At 38.6% G+C, this 27,500-nt stretch overlaps 1 protein-coding gene across 2 annotated transcripts in view; it reads right to left on the bottom strand.

Annotated features, from left to right (window-relative positions):
• Nucleotides 1-16,788, bottom strand: part of Mdn1 (midasin AAA ATPase 1) — a 142,639-nt gene extending 125,851 nt beyond the window's left edge. For both annotated transcript variants that reach the window (XM_077801619.1, XM_077801620.1), the window contains exons 1-2: nucleotides 16,687-16,788; nucleotides 3,224-3,450 (exon numbers count right to left, since the gene is read on the bottom strand). In XM_077801619.1, coding sequence (XP_077657745.1) covers nucleotides 3,224-3,450; nucleotides 16,687-16,788 — 329 coding nt within the window. The remainder of the gene's footprint in view (nucleotides 1-3,223; nucleotides 3,451-16,686) is intronic.
• Nucleotides 16,789-27,500: the final 10,712 nt, after the last annotated feature.

Raw genomic sequence — 27,500 nt, 5'->3', positions numbered from 1 at the left:
GGGTGGAGAAGCACAGAAGCTTTCCCTACCCCTTCCTGTGCATCTCTTCCATCCACCTGGCTATCCCAGAATCCATTCTTTTCTAATGCCTGATAAGTAACTCTGAGTTCTATGACCCATTCTAGCAAACATAACCCAAAGAAGATGTCACAGAACATCCGATATTTAGCCTATTAATGATAACTTGTATTTGAGAGTGGTGTCTAAAGTAGTAGAATAGGGGACTCTCTATGGGACTGAGCCCTTAAAGGGTTGATACTAATTCCAGGTAGATAGTGTCAGAAATAAATTGAATTGCAGAACACTTAGCTGGTATCACAATTAGTGGGTATGGAAAACACCCCATACATTTTGGTGTCAGAAGTGAAGTGTTACAATCTAATAATCCCAATTTTGTGTATTCTTTTGTTTTGTTTTGTTTTAAAGAATTGGAACTGAAGTGTTGTGAGGGTATACAGAGAGAAAAGAAACTTTTTCTTTTCTCCACTCCATCCATGTACTGGTGAAGTTGCAGAACACACACTATCTATAAATCTATGGCTAAAATCTGGAAGCACTAGTTTAATTGAGATAAAGAATGACTTGAGTTTACTTGAGTATTGAATGGATTTATTTGTTTATTTGTTGTATAATTCAGTGCTAATTAGGAAACAAACCCAGGGCCTCTCACATGCTAGGCAAGGGCTTGAGCACAGAACTAATCCCCAGCTATGGATGACTTTTTGGAAAAAACAAAACAAAACAAAACAAAACAACCTTGAGGGGCTGAGTAGAGTGGCAGAACTCTGGCCTATCATGCATGAACCCTGGTTTCAATCCCCAGTGCCCTACCCACCTCCATAGACCATAAAACTTAACAGATATATCAAAATAGAGATGCACAAATTAGGAATGTTCTCAGAGTCCTGACAAAGAATTTATCAAAGAGTAAGAATAAGGATGAGGACTCCGGATGCAAAAGTATTATGAACAAGTAGCATAAGGGAAAAAAAGAATTGTTCCTCAAAGATACTATAAGGTGCCTCATAGAAAGCACTTGGCGGTAGAAAGACATTGGGAATGACTTTAGGGAGTACAAATTCAACTGGGTTCCTCTTCTCTGGTCTCCCTTATTTGTTCTTATCCATTTCTTTTCATTTTCTCTTCCACTCTTCCTCATTCACACATTGTATTTAACTCATTGTAAATTGGGACTCAGGGTATAATATCAGTGGTAGAGACCTTGCTTAGCTTGTTCAAGGCCCTGGATTCAATGCTGACATCCCCAAAATAATAAATATATAAATGTATGTTTGTAAGAAATATAAATCTGTTTCCAGTTCTTTAAATACCCTACCATATTTGACTTTTTCACTCAGACGATGTGGCCCAGAGGTTAAGAGAAGAGTTGCCAGGGACAGTACCACACTCTTTGTCATACCAACAACTCAGGAGACTGGATTTAGGTCAGCCTCAGCAACTGGACAAGACCATGTCTCAAAATAAAAAATGAAAAAAAGGCTAAGAGTATACTGGGAGTATAGATCAGTGGTAGAGCACCCTAGATTTTATCTATATATTGCAATAAAATCCACACAATTTAAAGGGGAGGGAGGCAGAGTTATCTATTAAATGAATACATCCTGTCTGAATGTATTAGGTAAAAATTTATCTTTACATGCCCCTACATGCATATATAGTGTTAATTTGGGGAGGTGCCAAATTTGGCACCTCCCCAAATTAACCAGCTGTTTTCCTAAAACTAAAAAGTGGAATTCCATTACACATCATCATCTATAGTTCTTTACAAAGGACTTCTTTCTTTCTTTTCAAGGTAGTAATGGGAATCAAACCCAGGGCCTTGAGCATGGTAGACAAATATTTCTACCATTGAGCTATATCCCCAGCCCACTCTTGCTTGTATTTAATTCACTCTATTATAGCACCTTTTGTACTCTGCATTTTACCACAGCGGGAACAAAACTAAAACAAACAGCCTTAGCAAGACAAAAAGAAGAAAACATAAGCATTTGCCTCATATTTATTTCATAAGAAAATAAAATCTGGGGCTTATGGGAAAACAGACTTAGTTAATCCATCACTTTAATGATTCTCAAACACAATCCTGAAGTATTCTGCCATAAAGGCTTAACAGAAGTAGGAGTTCAAGTTACATAAAATTATAAAAGGAAGTTCCTCTCCCTTTTAGAAAAGTTCATGCAAATATAACTCCCACCCAAATATCTGCAAGTCTTCATTTAATTTTTGGTCCTGGGGATTGAACCCAGGGGCACTTTACCACTTTGCTACATTCCCAATACTTTTTATTTATCATTTTATATAATTTTTTTAACATGCTGCTGGATCTTTATTTTATTCATGTATTTATATGAGGTGCTGAGAATTGAACCCAGTGCTTCACACACACTAGGCAAGAGCTCTACCACTGAGTCACAACCGCAGCCCTTATTTTTTATTTTAAGACAGGATCTCATTAAGTTGCTGAGGCTGGCCTGGAACTTGCCATCCCCGGATTCGGCCTCCCCACCTGCTCGGATTCCAGGCATGCACTACTAGGCCCAGCACTTTCTTTCTTTCTTTTTTTTTTTTAATATATTTTTAGTTTTTGATAGACCTTTATTTTATTTACTTATATATGGTGCTGAGAATCGAACCCAGTATCTCACGCATGCTAGGCAAATGCGCTACCGTTGAGCCACGACCTCAGCCCCCAGCACTTTCTTTATTTGTTATTGTTTTGAGACAGGGTCTGGCTACAGTTGCCCAGGTTGGTCTAAAATGCCTGAGCTCAAGAGATCTTCTTGCCTCAGCCTCCAGAGAAGCCGGGTTTTCAGGCTTATGCCATCTTGCTCAGCATAAGAAATCTCATCCATCTTGGATGGTGTGGGAGCATCATCCAAATCTGTTTTATATGCATATGTTGCCAAATGATACAATCCTTAAGGACTGGGGGCATATCTTGGCCATTTTTCCAGACTTGTCTTGTTGGCCAAGACTCGAGAGAAACCCAGTAAATGCTTATTGAGCTGAAAGGTAATAAGTGGATTCTGTTGTGAGTATTCTCATACAACAGGATAACTGTGATTAGAGGGTTTGGATCTTCAGGTCAACTTATCTCTCTTCTTTCTGTATTTCCCTTCAACTTAGACTCCTAATTACTTCCCAGCAGAAAGAAAGTTCTAACACCTCAAGAAAAAACATGAAGAATAAAATTGCTACTCACGGGAGCACATCAGGATGGCTACTAATGAGCTTGCTCATACACACACAGAGCCGTTCATGCAGATCATGGTTAACATGGCCTCCTGTCTTGATGGCTTCAGCATTCCTTTCCAGCAAATCCAAAAGGAGAGGGCGCAGCTGACGGCCAATCAGCACAGTGTAATCCTTATCCAAGAGCAACTGTGCTAAAATACTCAGGATAGACTGGCGATCTTGAGGTGTCCACACCTGAGAGAGAGGAAAAATAAAATATTCATGTAAACAGTACTCATTTGTATTGCTAGAGAAGACCAGAGAGGAGTCCTAGCGCAGAATCAAAACAATCAATTTTCAGACTTAATGAGTTTCTCTTATAAAACAGTGGTGTTTTTATGAAATAGAGGACTCGAATTAACTTATTAATAAGCTTCAGTTCACTGGGGTAAAAGAACTGATGCGGTACGGTGACGCATGCCTGTTAATCCCAGTGGCTTTGGGCAGAAGGATCTCAAGTTTAAAGTCAACCTCACCTCAGGAACTTAGTGAGACCTTAAGCAACTTTGCAAGACCCTCTCTAAAAATAAAAAATAAAAAAAGAGCTGGGAATGTAACTCAGTGGTTAAATTTAACAGGTTCAACCCCCCATACCAAAAAACAAAAAACAAACAAACCAAAAAATCCTGATACATGGATTCTAAGTAAAATGCTATACAGTCCCTTAAAAACAACCTATATTGCAGAGTTTCAACACTGTCCAGGGCATCTAAAACCCCAATGCTCCTCTGGTTCCCTTACTTGAATGAAAAACCTAAGAAATCTATAGTTACTATGCAAAAGTAACATCTCTGGTTAAGAAAAGTCAGAAATACAAAATTAGGGACAAGGGGCAGAGCTCAGTAGTAAAGCATGTCTTTTTCTAAGGTTTTGAGATGTAATGTTAGTTATTTGGTGACTTTCTATTTCCTTAATGAATGAGCTCAATGCAATGAACCTTTCTCTTAGAATTGCCTTCACAGTGTCTCAGAAATTTTGATATGTTGTTACACTATTCTCATTTACCAATTATTTTATTTCATCCCTGATTTCTTCTGCTATCTAGTCATTCAATATCTATTATTTAGTCTCCAGTGTTAGAGTAGTTTCTTCTATAGTTGATTTCATTATTATCTCATAGAATACAATGTATTATCTTTTTTTTTTTTTTTTTGTACATGCTAAGAGTTGCTTTTGGTCTAAGATATAGTCTATTTTAGAGAAGGATCTGTGTGCTGCTGAGAAGTATATTCAGTCATTGATGTATAAAATATTCTATATATCTGTTAACTCTAAGTTATCAACTGTATATTTTAGTTCTATAGCTTCTTTATTTAGCTTTTGTTTGGAGAATCTATCCAGTGATAACAGAGATGTGTTAAAAACACCCAATATTATTGTGTTGTGTGGTCTATTTGCTTCTTGAAATTAAGAAGAGTTTGTTTGATGAATGCAGATACTCCATTGCTTGGGGCACAAATTTTTACAATTGTTATGTCTGGTTGATGTATAATTCCCATAAGCTGTATGAAATGTCCTTTGTCTCTTCTGATTAGCTTTTGCTTAAAGTCTACTCTACCTGATATGAAGACAGAAACCCCTGCTTATTTACGAGATCCCTGTGAATGATGTTTTTCCCCAACCTGTTACCTTCAGTCTATAGATGTCTCTGCCTATGAGGAGAGTCTCTAGGTGGTGGAATATTGTTAGGCTTTGTTTTTTCATCCAATCTGCCAGTTTATGTCATTTGATGGATGAATTTAGGCCATTTATATTCAATGTTATTATTGAGAAACAATTTTTATTCCCTGTCATTTTATTTCTGGATTTTAATTTGAATTAGTTTCTTCACTGATTGACTATTTTTCTAGAGTAGTTCCTCCTTAGGCTGGTTTTCACTTTGTTTTTCACTTCTTCATGAAATATTTTATTGAGTATATTTTGTAGTGCAGGCTTTCATTTAACTTTTGTTTATCATGGAAGATTTTTTATTTTATCATCAATTATGAAGCTTAATTTTGCTAGGTTATAGTATTCTTGGCAGATATCCATTTTCTTTCAGAGCTTGGTATATATTATTCCAAGACCTCCTAGCTATGAGAGTCTGCGTTGAGAAATTAGCTGAGATCCAGATTGGTTTCCCTCTAAATATAACCTGATATTTTTCTCTGGAAGTCTTTAAAATTCTATCCTGGTCTGTGGTTGTGGTTCAGTGGTAGAATGCTTGCCTAGTGCATGTGGAGCACTGGGTTTGAACCTCAGCATCAAATAAGGAAAAATAAATTAAAATAAAAATGAATGAATGAAATAGAGGTATTGTGTCCATCTACAACTAGAAACATTTTTAATTCTATCTTTATTCTGTATTTTATCCCTGATTTCATGCTTTACATCATCCTTTACCTTGCAAATTAGTTTACCTATGTACATTTTAAAATCCTTCTTTGACATTTATTCCACCATGGTGTAGTTGGATTCTGTTATTGAAGTATCTTGGTTTGTTTGGGGCAATTTGTTCCCTTGCTTTTTAATTTTGTTTGTGTGTCTACCTACCTAAGAGTATGGATCTGAGTCAGTAGACATTCTACCTATGGGTTTATAGTGTCCATGAAGGTTTCTAGTAACCTCACTGTTTAGGGGGAGACAAATAAAAACAACAACCAATGCAAAAAATACACAGCATTAAACCAAATAGTTCCTGCTATGACATCAATGATGTTAATTGTCACAATACACAGAAATATAACCAGTTATTGCCTATAATAAAAACAGTAAGTCTGCAAAATGGTTTATAATTTTGAATGGTAGATAGGGAGAGAACAGAAGTGAATATAAAAGAACACAAAACTAAGATATATGTATCAAACATTCTCGTCCTCAAAATACTGATCCATGAAAAATGGCTTCAAAAATAATAGAAATGAGGGGCAAAACCGAATATGAATATGTATAATGGTCCATGAACCATTAAGGTCACAAAGAAAAGGTAAAAGAAAGATCTGGATGAAAAGTTAAAGAATTGTTTCCACTGGAATTCAAAAAGTTAAAGACTTGTTTCCATTGGAATTCAAAAGATTCCCAGCTTCCCTCCTCAGCAGTGTTTGGTGAGGTCACTGGGGTCACCTGGAGGGTGATGCTTGCTCCACTCTCAGAGTAGAGTTGCTGGAATGAGAGAGGTAACCCCTAAAGGAAATGTTTAGACTTAGGTAGGCTCCAGGCTCTTTGGTCTGAAGGTTTTAAATAAGCACACCTGCGGTTTTAAATAAGCAATTGCTGGTCCACACTGGAAGAGAATCCCAGGGATCTCCCCTGGGTTCCACTCACGTGGTGGAGGAGCCAATTCTTAGTCCACTATGTCACCAGCAGACCCTACGTTTCCTGCTCTCAGGTTCAGTCCCCAATCTTAGCCTCTCCTGCCCCTGCCCTTCTGAATTCCCAGCAAGGTACATTTCTTCTGCCTGGTCCTGCAAGCAGCCGGATTGGAGAGCGGGGGTGAGAGCTGGGTGGGTTTCCACCACCAGCTGTCCCCTGTGTAAACCTCTCTCCAGGGTTGATTTTCTCCTGGTCACTTAGGCACAGTCTCTGTCCAGTGATGTGGGTTTGATAGGTCTGTATTTCAGGCCAAACTCAGGCTTGCCAGGAATCAGTTACCCCAGCTGTTGGCCCCTGTGCCAGGGCTGCAAAATGGTTCTTCCCCTGTCCTCCGCAGGCAGCCAGGAGAGATGTGGCTTCTTTCCCACACAGATATTGTGCAGCACCCCTTTCAATTTAGTCGGACAGTAGGTTTGATCTCTAAATTCTCTGCACCAAGACATGCCTCAGGCCTTCCAAAAATGCAGGTTCCTTTAATTCCTTTACCTTCCACTTTGCTCTCAGATCACTCTGGCTGGTACCTCTAGCTATGCAACGGCACTGGGGATTTCTTCCTTATTTTATTATATCTAATCTCCCTAGTCCCAGATTTGCTTTGAATGTCCAGTATTAAATTCCAGTAAAGAGCTCCCTGCTTTTCTGTTCACCCACCTTGCTGAGAAGCTGCCCATTTGCTTTCTTGGTTTTATACCATGGAGCAGCCAGGAAAGTGGCATTCTCTATTCTGCCATCTTGACACACAAAGGATTGATTTTTATGATTAAAATTTGCTTTTTCTTCTTATTTTTAATGTTTTAGTTATAGATGGACACAATACCTTTATTTAATTTATATGTGATGCTGAGGATCAAACCCAGTGCCTCACACATGTTAGGCAAATGTTCTACCACTGAGCTACAATTCCAGCCCTCAAGAGTTGCCTATTCTTGAATTTTATATAAACTGAATCATTTATTATTACTCCTTGCTATCTGGCTTCTTTGCTCTGTATAATGATTTTCACAATCCATATAGTGGTATGAATCAATAACTTATTCCATCTAATTAGTACTATTTTCCCTATATGAATACACCACAATCTATTCATTCACTTGTACATGGATATTTTCATTTTCCCAGCTATCATCATTGATGTTACGGACTTCTGTGTACAAGAGATTTGGGGACACATTTCCATTCTTTCTCATTAACTAAAGTGGGACTGTTGGGTTATATAGTAACTGTATGCTCAACTGAAAGTAAAAATTTTATACATGCTAAGCACAGACTCCATCCAGCTGTACCCACAACCCTAAAACTGTACATTAAATTTAAAACAATTTCAAAGAAATATTGTAGTGTTTAACTTTAAAAGAAACTTTTCCAAACTAGTTTATCATCTTAGCGGTCCACCAGCAAGCAATGTCTAAGACTTGTAGTTGCTACATTCTTAGTCTTAATTTTAGCCATTCTAGTGGCGGTGGAGCAAGATGTCTCCTGTGCTTTTATTTGCATTTACCTCATGACAAGATTCTGAGATTTTTTTCAGGCATTAAAAAGCCACTCAAATATTTACTTTTATGATACTGCTGATAAAGTCTCTAACTTTATTCTTTTGTGTGTGTGTGTGTGTGATGGGGGTTGAACCCAGGGCCTGGTGCTACTACTGAGCTATACCATGATTACTTTCACCTACTGTTAAACTGTATTATTTATTTTATTATTCCATTGTAATGTATAAGTTCTTCTTCTTTTTAATGTGTAAGTTCTTAACATCTTAGTCCTGTTAGAAATGTTTGTGCTATTCTGTCCTGGATTGTGGCTTGACTTCATTTTCATGTTTTGTAAAGTAGGTATTTTACATTTTGATGAATTCAACATTAAGACTTTGTTATGATGTTTTTAGTGTCCACTCAAAAAAAAATCATTGTCTCCCCAAATCTTTTGTCTTTTCTTGCTTACAAAATGTTTTCAGTTGGGCGTACTGATACATAAGAAGCCGCTTGAGAAGCTGATGCAGATCACAAATTCAAGGCTTGCCTGGGCAACTTCACAAGACCTATCCCAAAATAAGAGGCTGGGGTGGGGGAGAAATTATGTACTTAGCAGTTTTAGTTTTGACTTTTATGTATACATTTATGATGTACTATTAACTGGTGGGCTTGACATAAAGTGGAGTCAAGGTTCATTTCCTTCCCCAGTGTTATTATCCTCTCCAGCAAAAATTATCTAAAAGTCTATCTAGGCTGAATGAAGTGTCCCATAACTGTAATCCCAGCTACTCAGCTAAGGCAGGAGGATCTCAAGTAGAGGCCAGTCTTAGCAACTTAGTAAGACTCTGTCTCAAATAGAAAAGAGGGCTGGCGATGCAGTTAAGTGGTAGAGTATGCCTGGATTCAATCCCCAGTACTGCAACCAAAAAAACCTCATTGTCTGTCTATTCCCTGTTTATTTATTTGACAGCCTTATTAAAAACCAATTGACTTTATTATGTGTTAATCTATTTCTGAATTTTCTAATCTTTATACACATCATTATACCAACACCATAGTCTTGGTAACTGCAGCTTTATAGGTTTTGAAATAAGTCAGTTAAATCCTCCAACTTTCTCTCTTCCAAAATTGTTTCAGCTATTCTACTTAAATTGTGTCTCATTTTAAACTTTGAAATTATTTTATCTATTTCTGTACACACATACACACACACAAACACACACACACACACACACACACACACACACACACACACACACCTGAGATTTTAAATGAGTTTGTGTTGAATCTATAGATTAATTTGGGAAAAATCTTATCCTAACCCATTTCATCCCATCGTCTCAGATCTGGAACACCTATAGTGTACAATATATAAAAATGCAAAATAATTATAATTACAGAAAATTAATGTAAAAATATAAGTTCTAGATTTCAAACTATTTTAACGCACCTATGTCCATTTTATTGAAATATTCACAGAATTAAAAACTTCGGACTCATGAGCTAACAATATCAAGTCTTCCAATTAATAGCATGTTTCCATTTATTTGGGTCTTATTTATCTTACCAATCTCTTGTAATTTCCAATGTACAGACCTTGTACTACTGTTCTTGTTTTGGACACAGGGTCTTATTAGGTTGCCCAGGATAGTCTCTGACTTACAATCCTTCTGCCTCAGCCTCCTGAGTAATGGAGATTATAGGCATGCACCACCACACCCAGATCCTTATCTGTTTTTTCAACAAATTAATTTCTAGTTTTACTTAATTGCTCCATAATACCTACATTTTCTATTTCATTAATTTTCATTATCATCTTAATAATTCTCTTCTATTCACCTTGGGTTTAATTTGCTCTTCTTTTCTAATTTCCTAATCGGAATATTTTTAAATCATGATTTTTCTTTCCTAAGAATTAATATTATGAAATACCCTCTAATAGTGCTTCAACTGCATTTCACAAATTGGGATACACTATACAATTCAGTTAAATTCCTCATTTTTTGGTAATGATTTCTTTTTTAATCATCACTTTTTACAAGTTTTTACTTAATTCTATTATTGAGAGTTTTTCCTCAGTATCTTCTTGGGATTTTCTCCAGTGTGGTTACAGAATATATCTTGTATGTTTCAATTCTCTTAAATTTGAGAGTTGGCTAATGGTCAGTTGTTATAGTTTAGATATGAGGCACCCCCCCACACACAATGTCTCATGTATGAGACAATGCAAGAGCACAGGTGAAACGATTAGGTTGTGAGAGCTATAATCTAACCAGTGGATTAATCCACTAATGTGGATTATTTGGGTGGTAACTATATAGGCAGGTAGGTGTGGCTAAACAAAGTAGTTCTCTGGTGATACACATTTGGGGTTTATATTTTGTCCTTGGTGGGCAGAGCTCTCTCCACTTCCTGGTTGTTATGTTCTGAGCTGCTTTCCTCTGCCACAAGCTTCCACCACAAAGTTCTACCTCATCTTGGGCCCAGAGCTTACAGAGTCTGCTGACCATAGACCGAGCCTCTGAAATCGTAAGCCAAAACAAACTTTTCCTCAAGCGATTCTCATCAGGTATTTTGGTCACAGTGACAAAAAACTAACTAAAACACCAGTAAAGGATCTTTTTGATAACTATTGCAGGTGTACAAAATATATATTCTGCAGTCACTGGGTACAACACCCTACAAATGTCAATTAGGTCAAATTCATTGATGTTTTTCAGGTCTTCAACATACTTACTGGTGTTCTGTATTTGTTTCATTTATTACTAGAAGAAAAAATGATGTTGACATCTCCAGTTATAATTTGAAATTGTCTTTTCTGTCACACTTTGACACTTTGTTTTAAAACTCTGTTATTAGGTACACATGTATTTAGGCTTGTTGACTTTTTGGTAAGCATTATTCTTTTTATTATTATGAAATACCCTTCTGGAGATAACTGGAGATAACTCCAGTAATATTCTTTCTCTTAAATTTTACTGTCTATAATATTAATACAGCACTCCAATTTCTTTTGATTCCATTTGCATGGATCTCCTTTTCCATCTTTCATTAATTTTTTTAATACTTATTTTTTAGTTTTAGGTGGACACAGTATCTTCATTTTATTTTTATGTGGTGCTGAGAACTGAACCCAATGCCTCACACATATTAGGCAAGCACTCTATCACTGAGCCAAAACCCCAGCCACTTTTTCCATCTTTTTATTTTTGTTTCTAAATTTAAAATGCAACTCACCTAATCAGCATACACTTGGGTCTTGCTTTCTTTAATAAAATCTGACAAACTGTTTAACTAGTGTATAATTGATATGACTGAGTTTAAAAATACCATCTTGATGTTTGTACTAGCTTTACTTTTGCCTATTTCTCTTTCTGCATTCTTTTATATTAGTGTTTTCTGGGAAATGGGAAAAATTTATCTACACATGAGTGGTACCAGGGATTGAACCCAGGGCACTTACCCACTGAGCTTCATCCCCAACATTTATTCATTTAAGAATGGGATTTCCTAAGTTCCTTAGGGCCTTATTAAGTTGCTGAGGTTGGCACTGAACTTGCAATCCTCCTGCCTCAGCCTCCCAAGCTGTTATCTACATTTTTATATACTAAGTTACTTTTAATTAGATACTCAACATAATAGATATCATATTAGTAGTCTAGATTTTATTCTCTTTTTGTTTTTCTTCTAGTAGGCAACCAATCTATGTTCAGAGTAGCCTGATTCTTCCAACATTTGTTTTAAATTTTGTTAAGTATGGGTCTAGGAAATTCTCTATTCTAACAAGCAATTTAACCCTATTTTTAAGTTAGGGTCCTTTTGGGTTTTCCACTGATTATCCTGATAGTTAACTGGACTTTCCATTTCAACTGGTAGTAGTTTAGCATCTCCTACAAACCCACATTGCTATTCTTTGCACAGTCTCATGGATTCTCCCTGTACAAACAATTTTATATTCAGCCAAATACTTAACCTGTCCATGCTCCTAGAGCTGTTCCTAAATTCCAATGCTCTTCCGAGAATATACTAGCTGTCTCAGCCCCCTGAGACTTTGATCTATCTTTGTGACTTAGGCACACCACCATTACTGAATTTGAGTTCTTCCTCCTCAAAAAAGGATCCAGTAAGTGTTATAGGCACATATACAGGATAATTTTAGGGATTACCTTATTTTCCTTTGTCAGAGATTGCAGTTTTCTAAGTTGCCTTTTACTCGATGTTTGAAATAGTTTTCGTGTATTTTATCCAGAATTTTCTAGTTGTTTTTTAGCAATAGAACTAATCCAGTACCAGTTATTCTATTATGGCCAAAAAGAGATATGTATTTGACCACAGGGGCTGACTCCAGTCAACAACACTAGGGGGTAATAATTTAAGAAAGCACAGTGTTGCAGGAGTATCAAACCCTGGGCAAGGTGGAAAATTAGGCTGTGCAAGGTTTCTTCTTATTTTTACACTACTTTTTTTAATTAATTTTTTTAGTTTGAGGCTGGATAATTCCTTGTCTTGGGTGGCTGTTCTGTAAATTCTAAGGACATTTAGTAACATTCCTGGCCTCTAAGCACTAGATACCAGAAGATTCCCTGCCCCTACTAGCTCTAATAACCAAAAATGTCTCAAGATTTGCCCCCCTTCCCAAGGGAGGGGGACTGCCCTACCCTGAGAACCAGTAGACTGGCACTTGCTGGACTGGCATCGAAATACATTTCCAGGGTACACTTGTCTAGCATGTAACACCTCCCTTGAATCCCCAGGGTTTGAGTCCCAACATTAAAGGAACAAAGGGAAGACTGTAGGAAAAGGAGTACAATGGCATACCAAGTGGTTTCCCTAGTTTTGTTTTTTTTATTTTTTGCAGATCTAGGGTTTGAACCCAGGGCATCATGTATTAAGCAGACCTTCTTCCACTGAGCTAAACCCCCTGCTCAAGTCATATTCCATTTTGGAAAGATCAGTTTGATTCTGGAAACAATGGGGAGCTTTATGCAAAGCAGTTACAGATTTGGATTTGTCTTATTAATAATTAAATTAAATTAGCAAAATAAAGAATCCATATATTTAAAAACTTACGTTATTAAATTACTAGTTGCTAGAGGAAATGGGGGGTTATCAAAGAGTATTATGGAATGACAGGCTAAATACAGAGGTTTTTGTTGTATTTTTGCAATACTAGGGATTGAACCCAGGGCCTTGCACATGCTAGATTTGCTAGACAATTGCTCTACCACAAGAGCTACATTCCCAACTGGATTTTTTTTTTTTTTTTTTTTTTTTTTTAGACAGGGTCTCTCTAAGTGCCCAGGCTGGCCTCAAACTTCTGATCCTCCAGCATCAGTCTCCCAAGTAGCTGGGATTACAGGCATGTGTCATCGTACCTGGCAGCTGAAGGTTTCTGAAATATTGACACTGTTCTAAAACTGATGGTAGTGACAAATGCACAATATCTGTGAATCTTTTAACTGTACACTTTTTTTAAATGGAGATACATATGGAATGTGAATTGCATAACAACAAAACTGCTTTTAAAAATAAGAGCAGTGGGGGATATAGCTCAGCGGTAGAGCATTTGCCTAGCAAGAATGAGGTCCTGGATTCAATTCCCAGTTAGTGTAGTTAGGTAAATCAGGTCTAATGAGTAAAATGGAAGATGAAGGCCTTGTTGAGAGTGGAGTCCTGGAAAGCAAAGCAGCACTTGGGAAATCGAAATGTTAATGTTCCCAAGGCCCAGAGCCCATCCCAAAGAAATGTTAATGAAATAGCTCCCAGCAAACAAGGAAATGCTAATCAGAAGCTCCCCTGGCCCTACAGGCCCAAGATTATTCCTCAGGCCCATCTGCCCCTCACCTTTTGGGTCTCCCCACCTACATTCTATCACTGCAAGATAACAGAACAAAGGACAGGAATGCTGACAGGAATGCTGACAGAAATGCCAGAAAGCTGAATGAAGACCTTAGCTATAAAAGAGGGAAGACCTCCCCGCTTCCACAGATTCCACCTCTTGGGTCCCCTTCTTCCTCCGGGGAGGGGAGAAGTCTTTTCTGCTATCCTTAATAAAGCTTCTACTTTCCACTCTAAACTTGCCTTGGCGTGCTTCTCTGGTGTTATACTAAACAGCGGAAACACCAGCACCACAAAAAATAATAATAATAATTACTAGTCCCAGAAACTGGGGAGACTGAGACAAGAGGATCACTTGAGTCTAGGAGTTTGAGACAAGCCTGGGTAAAAGAGCCAGACTCAGGTCTCAAAAAAAAAAATAATAACAAGAAGGACAGAGGGTATAGCTATTGTAGAACACTTGTTTAGCATGCGTGATGCCCTGGGTTTGACCCAGTCCTGCCCCCCCCCCAAAAAAAGTGTATATGTATGTGTTCATATGTTATTATAGCTCACATTTCCTGATGACTTCTTACATGCCAGGCAGTATAAGTTCCTTACTCAAATTTTCTAGTCATCACAACAGCCTTATTTATAGTAGTAATAACAGAAATCACTTTTATAAACAGTACTTAATCCTCACCTCAACCTATAAATTAGACACTATCATCCTTACATCCTCATTTTAGAGATAAGAGAACTGAAGGGGGGGGGGAGTTAAGGTGACAAAACTAGCAGCTGATCCTAGAACCCACCTGCTTACCTCTTTCTTTTTTGTGCAATACTAGGGATGGAACCCAGGAATTCATGCAGGTAACACAGGTAAGCCCCTGTAACTACTTTGCAGCTACCATATTTATATGTTTAATAAAAAATCGGAGACCTAGTGGAGTTAAGTAATTTGCACGAGGGAATGAAAGCAATTAAGTAAATGAAAATGGATTTAACCTTCAGTCACACTCCAGTTCCAGGACCCATGCATTCTCCTAAGCACTCTAATCTTCATTAACAGACAATGATCAAGGAGGTAGGAATGGTAGTAGTAGTAGGGATGAAATGAATGAACAGATTCAATAACTTGGAAGTACCAGCAAGATGTCTTGACTCTATATGAAGAAAAAGGAATGAAAAAAGTTAAGGAAGGGCTGGAAGTGTAGCTAAGTGGTGAGCACATGAGTGCTTGAGGCCCTAGGTTCAATATCCAACATCCCAAAATAATAGAGTTGAGGAGACCCAGTTCTCCATCAGTGACTGGACAGAAGGTGGAATCATCAGTTGAGATGAAAAACAAAAGAAAGCAGAATATACTAAAAAGTTCTTCAGATCCCACTGAGAATTGACATTTTAAAAGTTTCAGCAACTTTCCAGTAAAAATATTTTCTTCCAAAAAAAAATTAGGATGGACAATAAAATCAACTCTTCTCTAAGTGAAATGCATCAAATTATTACCCAGAATGGAAAAGAACAAACCTGAAAGATATTTCTGAGACTGGACAAAATTTGACAATGTGAGGCTGAGGAAAGGAAGATACATTATTTCAAACTCCTTAAGAAAAATGAACTTTTTAGTTGGGAAGCATTACTATACAATACTCAGAATCTACTCGACTGATTCTTATATTTCAGTGTATCAGATTCCCTAAAACTTATCTAATAAAGGCTACAAACCATTTATTAATTTTCACCACCCCCAACACACTGATATTTTTTTTCTTCAGTGCCAGGAACTGAACCCAGGGCCTCCTGCACGCTAAGCCTATGTTCTTTCACTGAACTACACCTCCAGATTACATCCAATTACTGTGGTAGGGAGTCAGAAATCCCTTGAAATTAGTCAAAGAACCCTAGACTTAGAACATGTCCTCTAAATTCTAAGCTCACTTACACAAAGATACCTCTAGTGACAACACAAAATTCAGGAATCTTTCACAAGCTCAGTTCATCGAAATTGATTATCTCCTTCATTAGTAAAACCCACCAAAAACCTGTTTCGTCTCTAGACCATCAATTAGCATTAGATCCTATTCATTGCAACTTTGCTAAGGGCCTGGGGGCTAGGAACCTAGGTGGCAGATTCAACTTCCTTTTGCTTCTCAGGTGCAATTTGTTATCATCATACAAATATGCCCCTTAGTTGGGGGTGTAGTTCGGTGTTAGTGTGTGTGCCGAGCAAGCATGAAGCCTTTGGTTCAATCCCCAGCACCTTCCACACCTCCATCCCCAAAAAGAGGGTGGGGAGGAGTACCTCTCCTATGAGTTCACCGTCCTTCTAAACAGCTTAGGTCCCTCAATCCCTCACCCAAAATAAAGCTGTTGCTACCTTAAGCACAGCAGAAACGCCATCGATACTCATTTGTGAGTCAGAGAGAAGAGACTAGGAAAAAATACACATACACGCGCTCAGCCAAGCTAACACCCGAAGCTGGACTACGCACACTAAGGTAATATACGCGTCAAAAGAGCAAAGACGTCATCTCAACTTCAAAACTCAACCACATACCTTTCAGAACGGCACCCCGGCCACACTGCATGAGCATTGCAGAGGGGTCGACGTGCTGGAGAGGGGAAAGGGAAGGCTCCCCCAGGAAGGCTCCTTCCAGTCGCCTCAAACACGTGCGGACGCCTCTGCCACCGTCCAGCCACCGCCAGCAGCCAGAGTAGCAAGACGCCGCAGCGCACCCAGGGGCGACCAGGGTCTGCCCCACGCTTTCCCTCTCCCTCTTTTCCTTACCTGCTTGGCCAAGAATCTGCCCAGCTCACTGCGGCTCTTCTCGTTCTTGGCAGCGATTAACCGCAGTGGTGTGGCCGCCACCTCCAGTAAGAGGTGCTCCATGATCCTAGGCCCTCTGTGCCGGGGGACCCCAGCGCTCACTGCTTCGTGCTCAGAGATTCCGAGCTGCCAAGGTTCCAGCGCCCGAACCTCCACCCACTACTCCCCTAGGGATAGTGGCCGCCGCCGCCGCTCCGCGGAGATCTGGCGAACAGCAAAGCACACGTGGGGGAGCAAGCCGCGCTGCGCGTCATCAGCCAGCGACGCGGACGGAGGGCACTACCGGCCTCGCCCCCGCGGCGGAGGAAACGCCTACGTCACTATCGCGCCAGTTCCGGGAGGGGAATGGAAGCCGAAGTGACTTTTGAGGGATGAATTCCTGAGTGATGGGTGCTCTCAGACACAGTGCGTGACAGGACCGACAGAAGACTCCGCCAAACCAGGAAATAAGGGAGCTTTAGGGGCGTGTGGTCTCAGCGATGCCTCCCTCCGCCTCAACACAGAAAAAGCTAAAACGTGAAACAGAAGTGGATTTGCCTTCTAAGCCTCTAGGATACTACCGGAATCAGCATATATTGATAAACACAGCCCTTGAAGTGTACATATAAATATTGACAATAATTTCAATTTGATAATATTTAAAAGTATGATATATACATTGAAGAATATTCTGAAGGACCGGGCCTGCCTGTAATCCCAGCTGCTCTGAAGGCTGAGGCAGGAAGACCACAAGTCCGAGACCAGCCTCAGCAACTGAGAATCTGTCATAAAATATTACAGATAATATGAAAAAGATGGACAAAATCTGGGCGGGTGGCACACGCCTAATCCCAGTGATTCCGCAGGTTGAGGCAGGACGATCCAAAGTTCAAGGCCAGCAACTTGGTAAGACCCTGTCTCTAAGAAATAAAAAGGGGGACTGGGGTTGTAGCTCAGTGATAGAGCACTTGCCTTTCACGTGCAACGCATGGGTTCCATCCTCAGCACCACATAAAAATAAGTTAATAAAATAAAGGTATTGTGTCCATCTACAACTAAAACAAAAAATATTTTTTTTAAAAAAAGAAGAAATAAAATGGGTTGGGGAATGTAGATCAGTGGTAAAGCACCTTTGGGTTCAATCTCCCATATCCCAAATAAATAAGTAAAAATAGCTGTGTGCGGTGGCATATACCTGTATTCCAGAAGCTGGGGACACTGAGGCAAGAGGATTCCAAGTTCAAAGCCAACCTCAGCAATTTAGCCAATCTCTATCTCAGAAGGGCTGGGATGTGGCTCAGTGGTTAAACGCCCAATACCCAAAATTAAAAATAGAAAGATTGACAATATTAGCATATCACTTTTGCCATCACAAGTTAATTAATTGATACAGGCAATAGGTATCAGTGCCTGCTAATAGCTCAAAAGGAACAAAACCCCAGAATTTAGATGGTTCTCCAAGAAGAACATAATACAACCTATGATATAGCCAAAATTAGATGGTTCTCCAAGAAGAACATAATACAACCTATGATATAGCCAAAAGGATCAAATCTCTGGATTCAGCTGCCAATTTGCAGAAAATAAAGAGGACATAAGAATATGTTAAACTGCATCATGAATATGTAATCGGAAAAATTGACTGTTGGAAATGCTACAGGTCAAAAGCTCAGGTTCTTCAAGAGATAAATAAAAAGGAAAAGGAAAGCATGTGAGCGAAAACTCTGTATGATAAGAAACAGCAATGGACTGAATGTGCCTCCCACCAGATATCATATGTTGATATTTAGAGGTGGAGTCTTTTAGTCTTTTAGAGGCAATTAGGTTTAAATGAAGTCATGAGAGTTAGTATTCTTATAAGAGGAAGAGACAAGAGTCTTTTCTCCAGGCCACCAGAACATAAATAAATTTGATTAAGCCCAGTGTGGTAGTCCATGCCTATAATCACATATACTTTAAGTTATAAGGCTAGTCTGGGCAACTTAGGAAGAAACTTCCTTAAAATAAAAAAACAAAATATAACAGGGCTGGGGACCTAACTCAGTGTACAGTGCTTGCCTACTATGTGGGGGGCCCTGGGTTCAATTCCCAGGGTATATAAACGCAAGCGCACACACACACACACACACACACACACACACACGAAGATATGAAGGAATAATTATGGGGAAATCTTAACAATGGTTATTTCTGAAAAAGCAGAATGGAGAATTTTAAAAACACATAGAAGCCAGATCTTGTGGTGTGCACTTGTAGTCCTAGCTACAAGTGAGGCAGAATTGTAAATTAAATTAAAGCCAGCTTTGGCAACAGAGTGAGAATCTGTCTCAAATACAAAACTACTGAAAGAAAAAAAAACAGACATAAAGTGTGTGTGTGTGTATACATTCCGCAGTGATAGGGATCAATTCCACAACCTCATGCATGATAGGCATGCTAGCTAGGCAAGTGGTCTACCACTGATCTACACTCCCAGCCCAAAATATATTAAATTTAAATCAATAACAATATTATATTAGTGTGTCCAGTCACTAAGTCTATGGTATTGATACCACAGACTGGGTGGATTATGAACAACAAAAATTTATTTCTTTCATCTCTAGAGACTGGGAAGTCCAAGATCAGAGCAAATTTGGTGTCTGGCAAGGGCCCACTTCCTGGCTTATAAATGGCATGGAAATGCAGAAAAGAGGAAGGAGCTCTTTGAAGTCTTTTATAAGGGCACTAATCATTCATGATGGTTTTGTGAGAAATAGTAAGCCTGATGGTCCATTTTCAGAATATAGTATTTAACCTTAGTTGGAATGTAAGATCCAATCCTAGCCATTTGAGCTTCCCAACCTGTATCCAATTGTGGCTATTTTAACTATAGCCCTTCCCTTCACCCTCCCCAATTTTAGAGTTAACCAATTGTGTAGATGGCAACCCCAAGTTCTTCCTATCAGAGCAAAGGGCAGCCTCTCATTCGGGATAAAAAGAGGCAGTCTGCCCACCCAAGTGTGTTTGCTTGCTAGACTTAGTTCAGTAGCACACCCTTCTGCAGAAGTAAATGTTGCCTTGCTGAGGCACCTTGGTATTTTTAACAGTTGTACCCTCTTGACCGAATCACTTATCAAAGGCCTCATCTTTTAATATTCCATGTCGTAGGTTAGCATTTCAACAAATGAATTTTGGCACCAAGTTTTAATAAGGATGTGCAGAGCAATAAGTAATCTCATGCAAAACTGGTGACCATGTAAACTGATAAAATCACTTAAGAAAATGTGTAGCACCATGTAAACTCATAAAATCACTTTAGAAAATGTGTAGCACTATCTACTAAAGCTGAATACATGCACACCTTATGCATACCCAATTACTCTTTAAGGTATAATACCAAGATAAGTCTATAAATATTTGTACTAAAACATGTGTTAAAGAATGTAAATAATAACAACAAAAATCCAATTTAAAAACAGGAAAAGAACATTTTCCCAAAGATACACAGGTGGCAATAAGTACATGAAAAGGGCCAGGTGTGGTAGCAGACGCCTTTAATCCCAGTGGCTTGGGAGGCTGAGACAGGAGGATGGAGAGTTCAAAGCCAGCCTCAGCAATAGCAAGGCACTAAGCAACTCAGTGAGACCTTGTCTCTAAATAAAATACAAAATAGAGCTGGAGATATGGCTCTGTGGTTGAGTGCCCCTGAGTTCAATCCCTGATACCAAAAAAAAAAGTAAATAAAAATATGTTCAATATCACTATGTGGAAATGCAAATCAAAATCATAATCATAATCATACTTCACACCCATTAGGATGGTTATTATCATTTGAAAGAAGGGAGGGAGGGAAACAAGTGTTAGTAAAGATTTGTGGTAATGGAACCCTTATGCATTATGGGTGGGAAGATAAAATGGGGAAGCCATGTGGACTACTATAAAAAATAATTTAAAAATTAAACAGTGGGGCTGGGATTGTGGTTCAGCGGTAGAGTGCTCACCTAGCACATGCGAGGCCCTAGGTTCGATCCTCAGCACCACATAAAAATAAAATAAAGATATAAAAAAAATTAAATAGTGGGGTATGATGGCACATGCCTGTAATCCCAGCAGCTCAGGAGGCTGAGACTGGAGGTCTGGAGTTCAAAGCCAGCCTCAGCAATGGCAAGGTGCTAAACTACTCAGTGAAACCCTGTCTCTAAATAAAATACAAAATAGGTCTGGGATATGGCTCTGTGGTTGAGTACCCCTGAGCTCAATCCCCAGTAACTAAAAATAAATAAATAAATAAATAAATAAATAAATAAATAACCATACAATCCAGCATTTTAGGGACTTCCACTTTAGAGACTCAAATATTTATGCACCCTTTTCAATATTATTTGCAATATTCTAGAGGTGGAAACAATCCAAATGTCAAATGATAAAATGTGGTGGACGCATACCATGGAATATTATTTAGGCTTAAAATAAGTTAGTGCTGGAGTTGTAGGTCAGTGAAAGAGTGCTTGATCCCCAGCACTGGAGGAAAAAAAAAAAAAAAGAAGAAGGGGAGAGGGAGAGAAGGAAAGGAAAGAAGGAAGTTCTGGGCCAGATGGCCAAAGCACAGTTCCACACCCACAGCACCTTTGTGAACATGTGAGCAAGTTGAACCTGATAGCTGAAGGAGAGAGTCATTCAGACACTATGCTTGGGACCCACTCTGCTCTCAGTGAGTAAATTCAGAGAACTCTTCAGAACTAGATGAACTCATAATTATTTAAGAAGTGCAGAGTATTGAGGAGTGAAAATGGAACCCCTAAACAAACTAGATGGAAATAATAAAGCATAGCTGTTTTAAATCAGTGGTGGATAAAAGATTTAAAATAGCAGCTTTTACCAACACACAGAAACTATTCTCATCACTACTCCTTGAAGAAAATACCCATTAAATTTCTAATTATTGCAGATAAAAATAATATGAATCTTTTTCAAAATAACCTGATACTTAGAAAAGGCTCTAGTATTCAGAATTCATAATATTATCCATGGTAAAAACTAGATATATAAAAATTATGTAATGAGGGCTGAAGTTGTGGCTCAATGATAGAGCACTCACCTAGCACAAGGGAGGCACTGGGTTTGATCCTCAGCACCACATAAAAATAAATAAATAAATATAAACAAATAAATAAATAAAGGTATCATGTCTGTTTACAACTTGAAAAATATTTTTTTTAATTATGTAATGTAAGGACAACACTATAACCTTAATTCTTATATAGTATTATTAACTCACATTCACTCCTGCATTTGAGTCAAAATACTTACTGATTTTTTTCATTGGCAATATAATTATGAGTGCAAAAAAGTTTCCTAGTTGTACAATCAAATGAAAAATTATACTATCTTAATTTTGCAATAGATTGTAATTGCTGGTGTCATTTTTATACAACAAAGCAAAAGCTTAATGGCAAAATAAGAAACAAAATAGCCAAAATTCTTCATTTAACAAAAAGGAAATTCTGACACATGCCACAACACAGATGAAACTTGAAGATATAGTGCTAAGTGAAATAAGCCAGACACAAAAGGATACATGTATGATTCCACTTATATCATATACCTAGTACAGTCATATTCACAGACATTAAAAAAATAGAACAGTGATTACCAGTAGCTGGAGCAAAGGGAATGAAAAATTACTATTTAATGGTTTCCATTTAGGCACATGAAAAATATATGAAAATGGACATTGGTGCTGATCACACAATATGAATGTACTTATATTTAATGCTACTAAACTGTATTTATAAAATGATTGAAATACAGAATTTTATTTGTGTGTGTGTGTGTGTGTGTGTGTGTGTGTGTGTGCGCGTGCATGTGTGTGTGTTTTACTGGGAATTAAAACCAAGGCCTGGGGTTCAGGATGTGGCTCAAGTGGTAGTGCACTCACCTGGCATGCATGAGGCCCTGGGTTCAATCCTCAGCACCATATAAAAATACAAAATTGTGTCTATCTAAAACTAAAGAATAAATATTTAAAAAATAAAAATAAATAAAACCAAGGCCTCACCCATGTTAAGGAAGCACTCTACCACTGAGCTCCATCTCTAGTCTTTTTTGTTCTTATTTCAGACAGGGTCTCACTAAGTTGTCAATGCTGGCCTGGAACTTGGAATCCTCCTGCCACAGCCTCCTAAGTAGCCAGGATCGTAATAAGCATGCCCTACCACACCCAGCCATAATTTTTTTTCCCCCAAACTGCATACAGCACTATTTCTAACAACCCCAAACTGGAACATAATCATCTGTGACAGTAGAATATATTAATTGTTATATATTCATCCAATTGAACTATATAGCAATGAGAATGTTCTATTGCTACACTAAACACAGGAATGAATCTTATATACTGCTTAACAAAATAGTGAAATAATTTGAGTATGAATATTATTATGAATCTATTTGAAAAATTCAAAAATAAGCAAAACAAACCCATAGTAGTAATATCTATAGGCAGAAGAAAGGGTTATAACTAGGAACAGGAATGGGGAGGGATTTTGGAGCATGGTAATATTCAAGTTTTTGACCTAGATGGGGGTTATAGAAGTGTTCACTTTGTAAAAATTCACCAAGAAATTCACATTTCTTTTATGTACTTTTGCATGTGTCATAATTCAATTTAAGAGATTTTTTTTGTTTTTTTTGGTACCAGGGATTGAATTCAGGGGTACTTAACCACTGAGCCACTGCTACAGTCTGGCTGGGCACAATTCATGAGCCACTTATCAAGCAGAAACGAACTTTATTTTTAGAACACACACACCGCACCACAGGAGCTCTTCAGGAATTCCCTCAGAGCCCAACTGCCACCACCGGCTTCCCAGGAGCCTCTCAATCCCCCACTCCTCCTGCTCTTGAGGCCGATTGGCTGGGTCATGTGGGCGGAGCCAAAAGAGTCCCCCAATGAGCAGCTCCATATATCATATATGACGAGCGCTCATGAAAAAATTGATCCAAATATTTTTTTATTCACAATTTAAATGATTTAATTAGCTGTTGAGGATTGTTTTAATATGTGAACAAAAAAGGAGGTTAACAGATCTGTTTGTTTACTTTCACCTTTCCTTTTCATTATATTTGATAATTCTGTTCAGGATAATGTAAATTGTTCAGAAAATTGTTTTCTTTTAGTGCCTGCTGGAATGTTACATAATTTTTTCTTTAGCCATTATTGCCAGAATTCCTATCTTCATCCCAGTGCCGGTGAAGACAAAGATAAAACCAATCTATAGCTTCTGCAATAGCTATCACTGAACTGCTTGCAGAACTTGCCTGGACTATGTATCACTTGTATGTATTGTGAACTATCTGTTGGTGCAGCGACTTGTGGTAGTGTTGGGGTATTTTTGCTGATGGTGTCATCGGTGGTACAATTTTTCCAAAAGGAGCCGTCAATTTGCTTGGTGTATCCTCCTCCCTTCTGCTTGTGATGGTCATTCAGCTAAAATTTGGGGGCCAACAGAGGTGAGGCAAAGAACCTCAACCCCCCCCCCCCCCCCGTGAGGCTGTATGCTGGACAGGTAGTCAATGACAGGTAAGATCCAATTGCAATGGTACCAACCTAAGTCAGGAGGCTGACGCCTTGAGGTCAGCTCATCAGATGACGGGTAAGGACCATATGTAGTATTGGACAACCTAAGGTAGGCACGGTCCCTAAGCCACATGCTTGTTGTTTAAACACAGAGAGGGAGATGTTGAGAGCCACAGCTGAAGGGACCCCAGCAAACTTCCAGCTGATTGGCTCACAGTGGCCCCAGCAAACTTCCAGCTGATTGGCTCACTGTGGCCCCAGCAAACTTCCAGCTGCCAGCTGATTGGCTCCTGTGGTGATGCTCATTGGGCTGTTTCCCTGCCCTTTCAGACCACGGAGCTACTCATTGGGGGACTCTTTTGGCTCCGCCCACATGACCCAGCCAATCGGCCTCAAGAGCAGGAGGAATTGGGGGTTGAGAGGCTCATGGGAAGCCCATGGTGGCAGTTGGGCTCTGAGGGAATTCCTGAAGAGCTCCTGTGGTGCGGTGTGTGTGTTCTAAAAATAAAGTTCGTTTCTGCTTGATAAGTGGCTCGTGAATTGTGCCCAGCCAGACTGCGGCAAGCCACATCCCCAGCCCTTTGATATTTTGAGACAGGGTCTCATTAAGTTGCTTAAACTGGCTTTGAACTTGTGATCCTCCTAACCTCTGCCTTCCAAGTTGCTGGGATTACAAGCCTATGACACTGCCCAGCAAAAAAGTTGGATGTTTTTATTCTTTATAACTTTATTTGGTACCAATGAGCTACATCTCCAGCCCTTCTTTTTACTTTGAGACAGTATGACAAGTTGCCAAGGTTGGCCTTGAATTTGCAACCTCCTGTTTCAGTCTCTTAAGTAGCTGGGATTACAGGCATGTGCCAGCATGAATAAGCCTAGTATTTATATTCATCCTAACAAGACAAGAACTTGCTTCCTCCATCTCTTCTACTTCATGTTGACAGTTTGAATTCATTAATTTTGGCTTACTGTAGATGTATTTCCTTCCCCCTCTTTCCCCCCCATATACAGTTACCAAGATATCTGACTACTAAATTATCCCCCTAGCTTTCCTAATATCTCTGGACTTGTTTTCTTCTTGAATATTTTTCCCCAAAATTTTAACATGTACTTTTGAGTGGTAATATTAATGCTTTTATTAAACCCTCACATTTTAAAGACAAATTGCTACAAAATTTCAAGTCCAGTACTTTAAAAATATTACACTCTGCTCCTACTGCTCAGGATTGAGAAGACTCAGGTCAATCTGATTCCTTTCTTTATACATTTACTCTACATAAAAGCTTTAAGATTTTTCTCATTATCTTTGATACTCTTACATTTCAGTATATGTCTATATGTGGATGTTTTCTCTTTTCACTCTGGCCCTTTCTATCACTATTTAAACTTTTTCTCTAAGTCTCCTTTATTTCCTGAATGTTGGCACATCCATCTTCCATGTCACTTAAATTATTTTCACAGTTCCAAGTTACCTTTTTTAAAAAAACAAAACTTCCTTCTGGGAGTTTTCTAGATTGATTTTTCAACTCAACTTATTCTTCAGTTGTATCTATTTTTATTCCATTCATTTTTTTCTTCATTTTATAAAGAGAAACCAGAGTATGTGGGGTTGTTTTTCACTACAGGAGAATGAACTGAGGAAAGTCTGAGCTATATCCTCAACCCTTTTAATTTTTTTTAAATTTGTTCTTGTTCTTGTATTAGGGATTCAATCAGAGGCTCTCTACCTCAACTTTTATTTCCAGGATCCTTCACCTTTTTTTTTTTTTTTTTTTTAACAAGGTCTCACTAAGTTGCTGATGCTGCCCTCAAATTTGCAATGTTCCTGCCATCGTCTCCAGAGTAGCAAGACACACACCTCACAGTTTTTTTTGTTTTGTTTTTTTACCAGGGATTGAACCCAGTGGTGCTTACCACTGATTTGCATCCCCAGCCCTTTTTTTTTCTATTTTGAGACAGGATCTCGCTGAATTGCTTAGGGCCTCAATCAGCTGCTGAGACCAGCTTTGAACTTGAGATCCTCATGCCTCAGTCTCAAGTTGCTGGGATTACAGGCACATGCCACCGTGCCCTGCTAGAGTACATGTTCTTGATTTTATTTTTATTTATTATTATTATTATTTTTGGTACTGGGGTTTGAATTCCCAGGGTGCTTTACCACTAAGCCACATCCCCAGTCCTTTTAACTTTTTATTTTAAGGCAGGATCTCACTAAGTTGCTTAGCATCTCACTAAATTGCTGAGGCTGGTCTTGAACTTGTAAGCCTCCTGCATTAGTCTCCTGAGCCTCTGGGATTACAGGCATGCACCACTACTCCCAGCTCTTAATTTTAAATGTGTGTCATTTTTTTCTTATTTTTATGTTACATTGGTAAACCTTTTTTTTTTATGTTTATTATCTTTGACTTAGATTCTGCAGGTCTTATAAAATCCAATTTGTATTCTTTTGAACCAGTAGCTTCCCTTAGTCATCACTCTGCTTATGAACTCTGTGTGTGTATGTGTGTGTGTGTGTGTGTGTGTGTTTTGCTGAGGATTGAACCCAGGGCCTGTGCATATGAGGCAACTGAGCTATATCCCCAGCCTCTTATGAACTCTTTTAAGGGATGATAAAGATGATAGTATGCACTGGAGAAAGACTGATGACCAGCACTCTAATTTATGATGGACTTCCAAAGACAGGAAAAAGGACAAGCTTAATTGTTAGTGGCTAGACACCAATAATTAATTATTCCACTTTATTATCTACTGAGCAATGCTTTAGGCTAGGACTTCCCCTTAGAACATTCTGGGATAAATGACAATGGGAAAATATACAGCCTAGAGTCTAGAGCCTAGATTGTAATTCACCAGTCCTGATACTGGAGGGGGAGGGCAAAGAAGTAATTGTTCAAACTAGTCAATCCTTATACCAGTTTTCTCCAAATTTTCACCCTTTTTGTGCTCTTAATTTTATCTGTGAGGATACCTGCAGCGAGCTATGGTTCACTGTACCATTATGTGCTGTGAGAAAACAGGCCAAAGCACAGGTTGCCCCTTAATGAACTATTCATACCCATTCAGCCAGCTACATTCCCACCACAGAAGATTTCAAAATAGCTCCCCATGTCCCCTGGGAGTTTTATCACTTTTTGTTTTAATTATTATCTAAACAACTAAAAGAACATTCTAATCAAAATATACCAGAACTTTACATGGTTTTATTATACATTACTGTTATCGAAAGCAAACTTTATAC

The sequence above is a fragment of the Urocitellus parryii genome, chromosome 8, assembly GCF_045843805.1.
Source record: "Urocitellus parryii isolate mUroPar1 chromosome 8, mUroPar1.hap1, whole genome shotgun sequence".
NCBI classification, from domain to species: domain Eukaryota; kingdom Metazoa; phylum Chordata; class Mammalia; order Rodentia; family Sciuridae; genus Urocitellus; species Urocitellus parryii.
The sequence above is the reverse complement of the archived record's forward strand: the minus strand, read 5'-3'. Positions and strand labels throughout refer to the sequence as shown.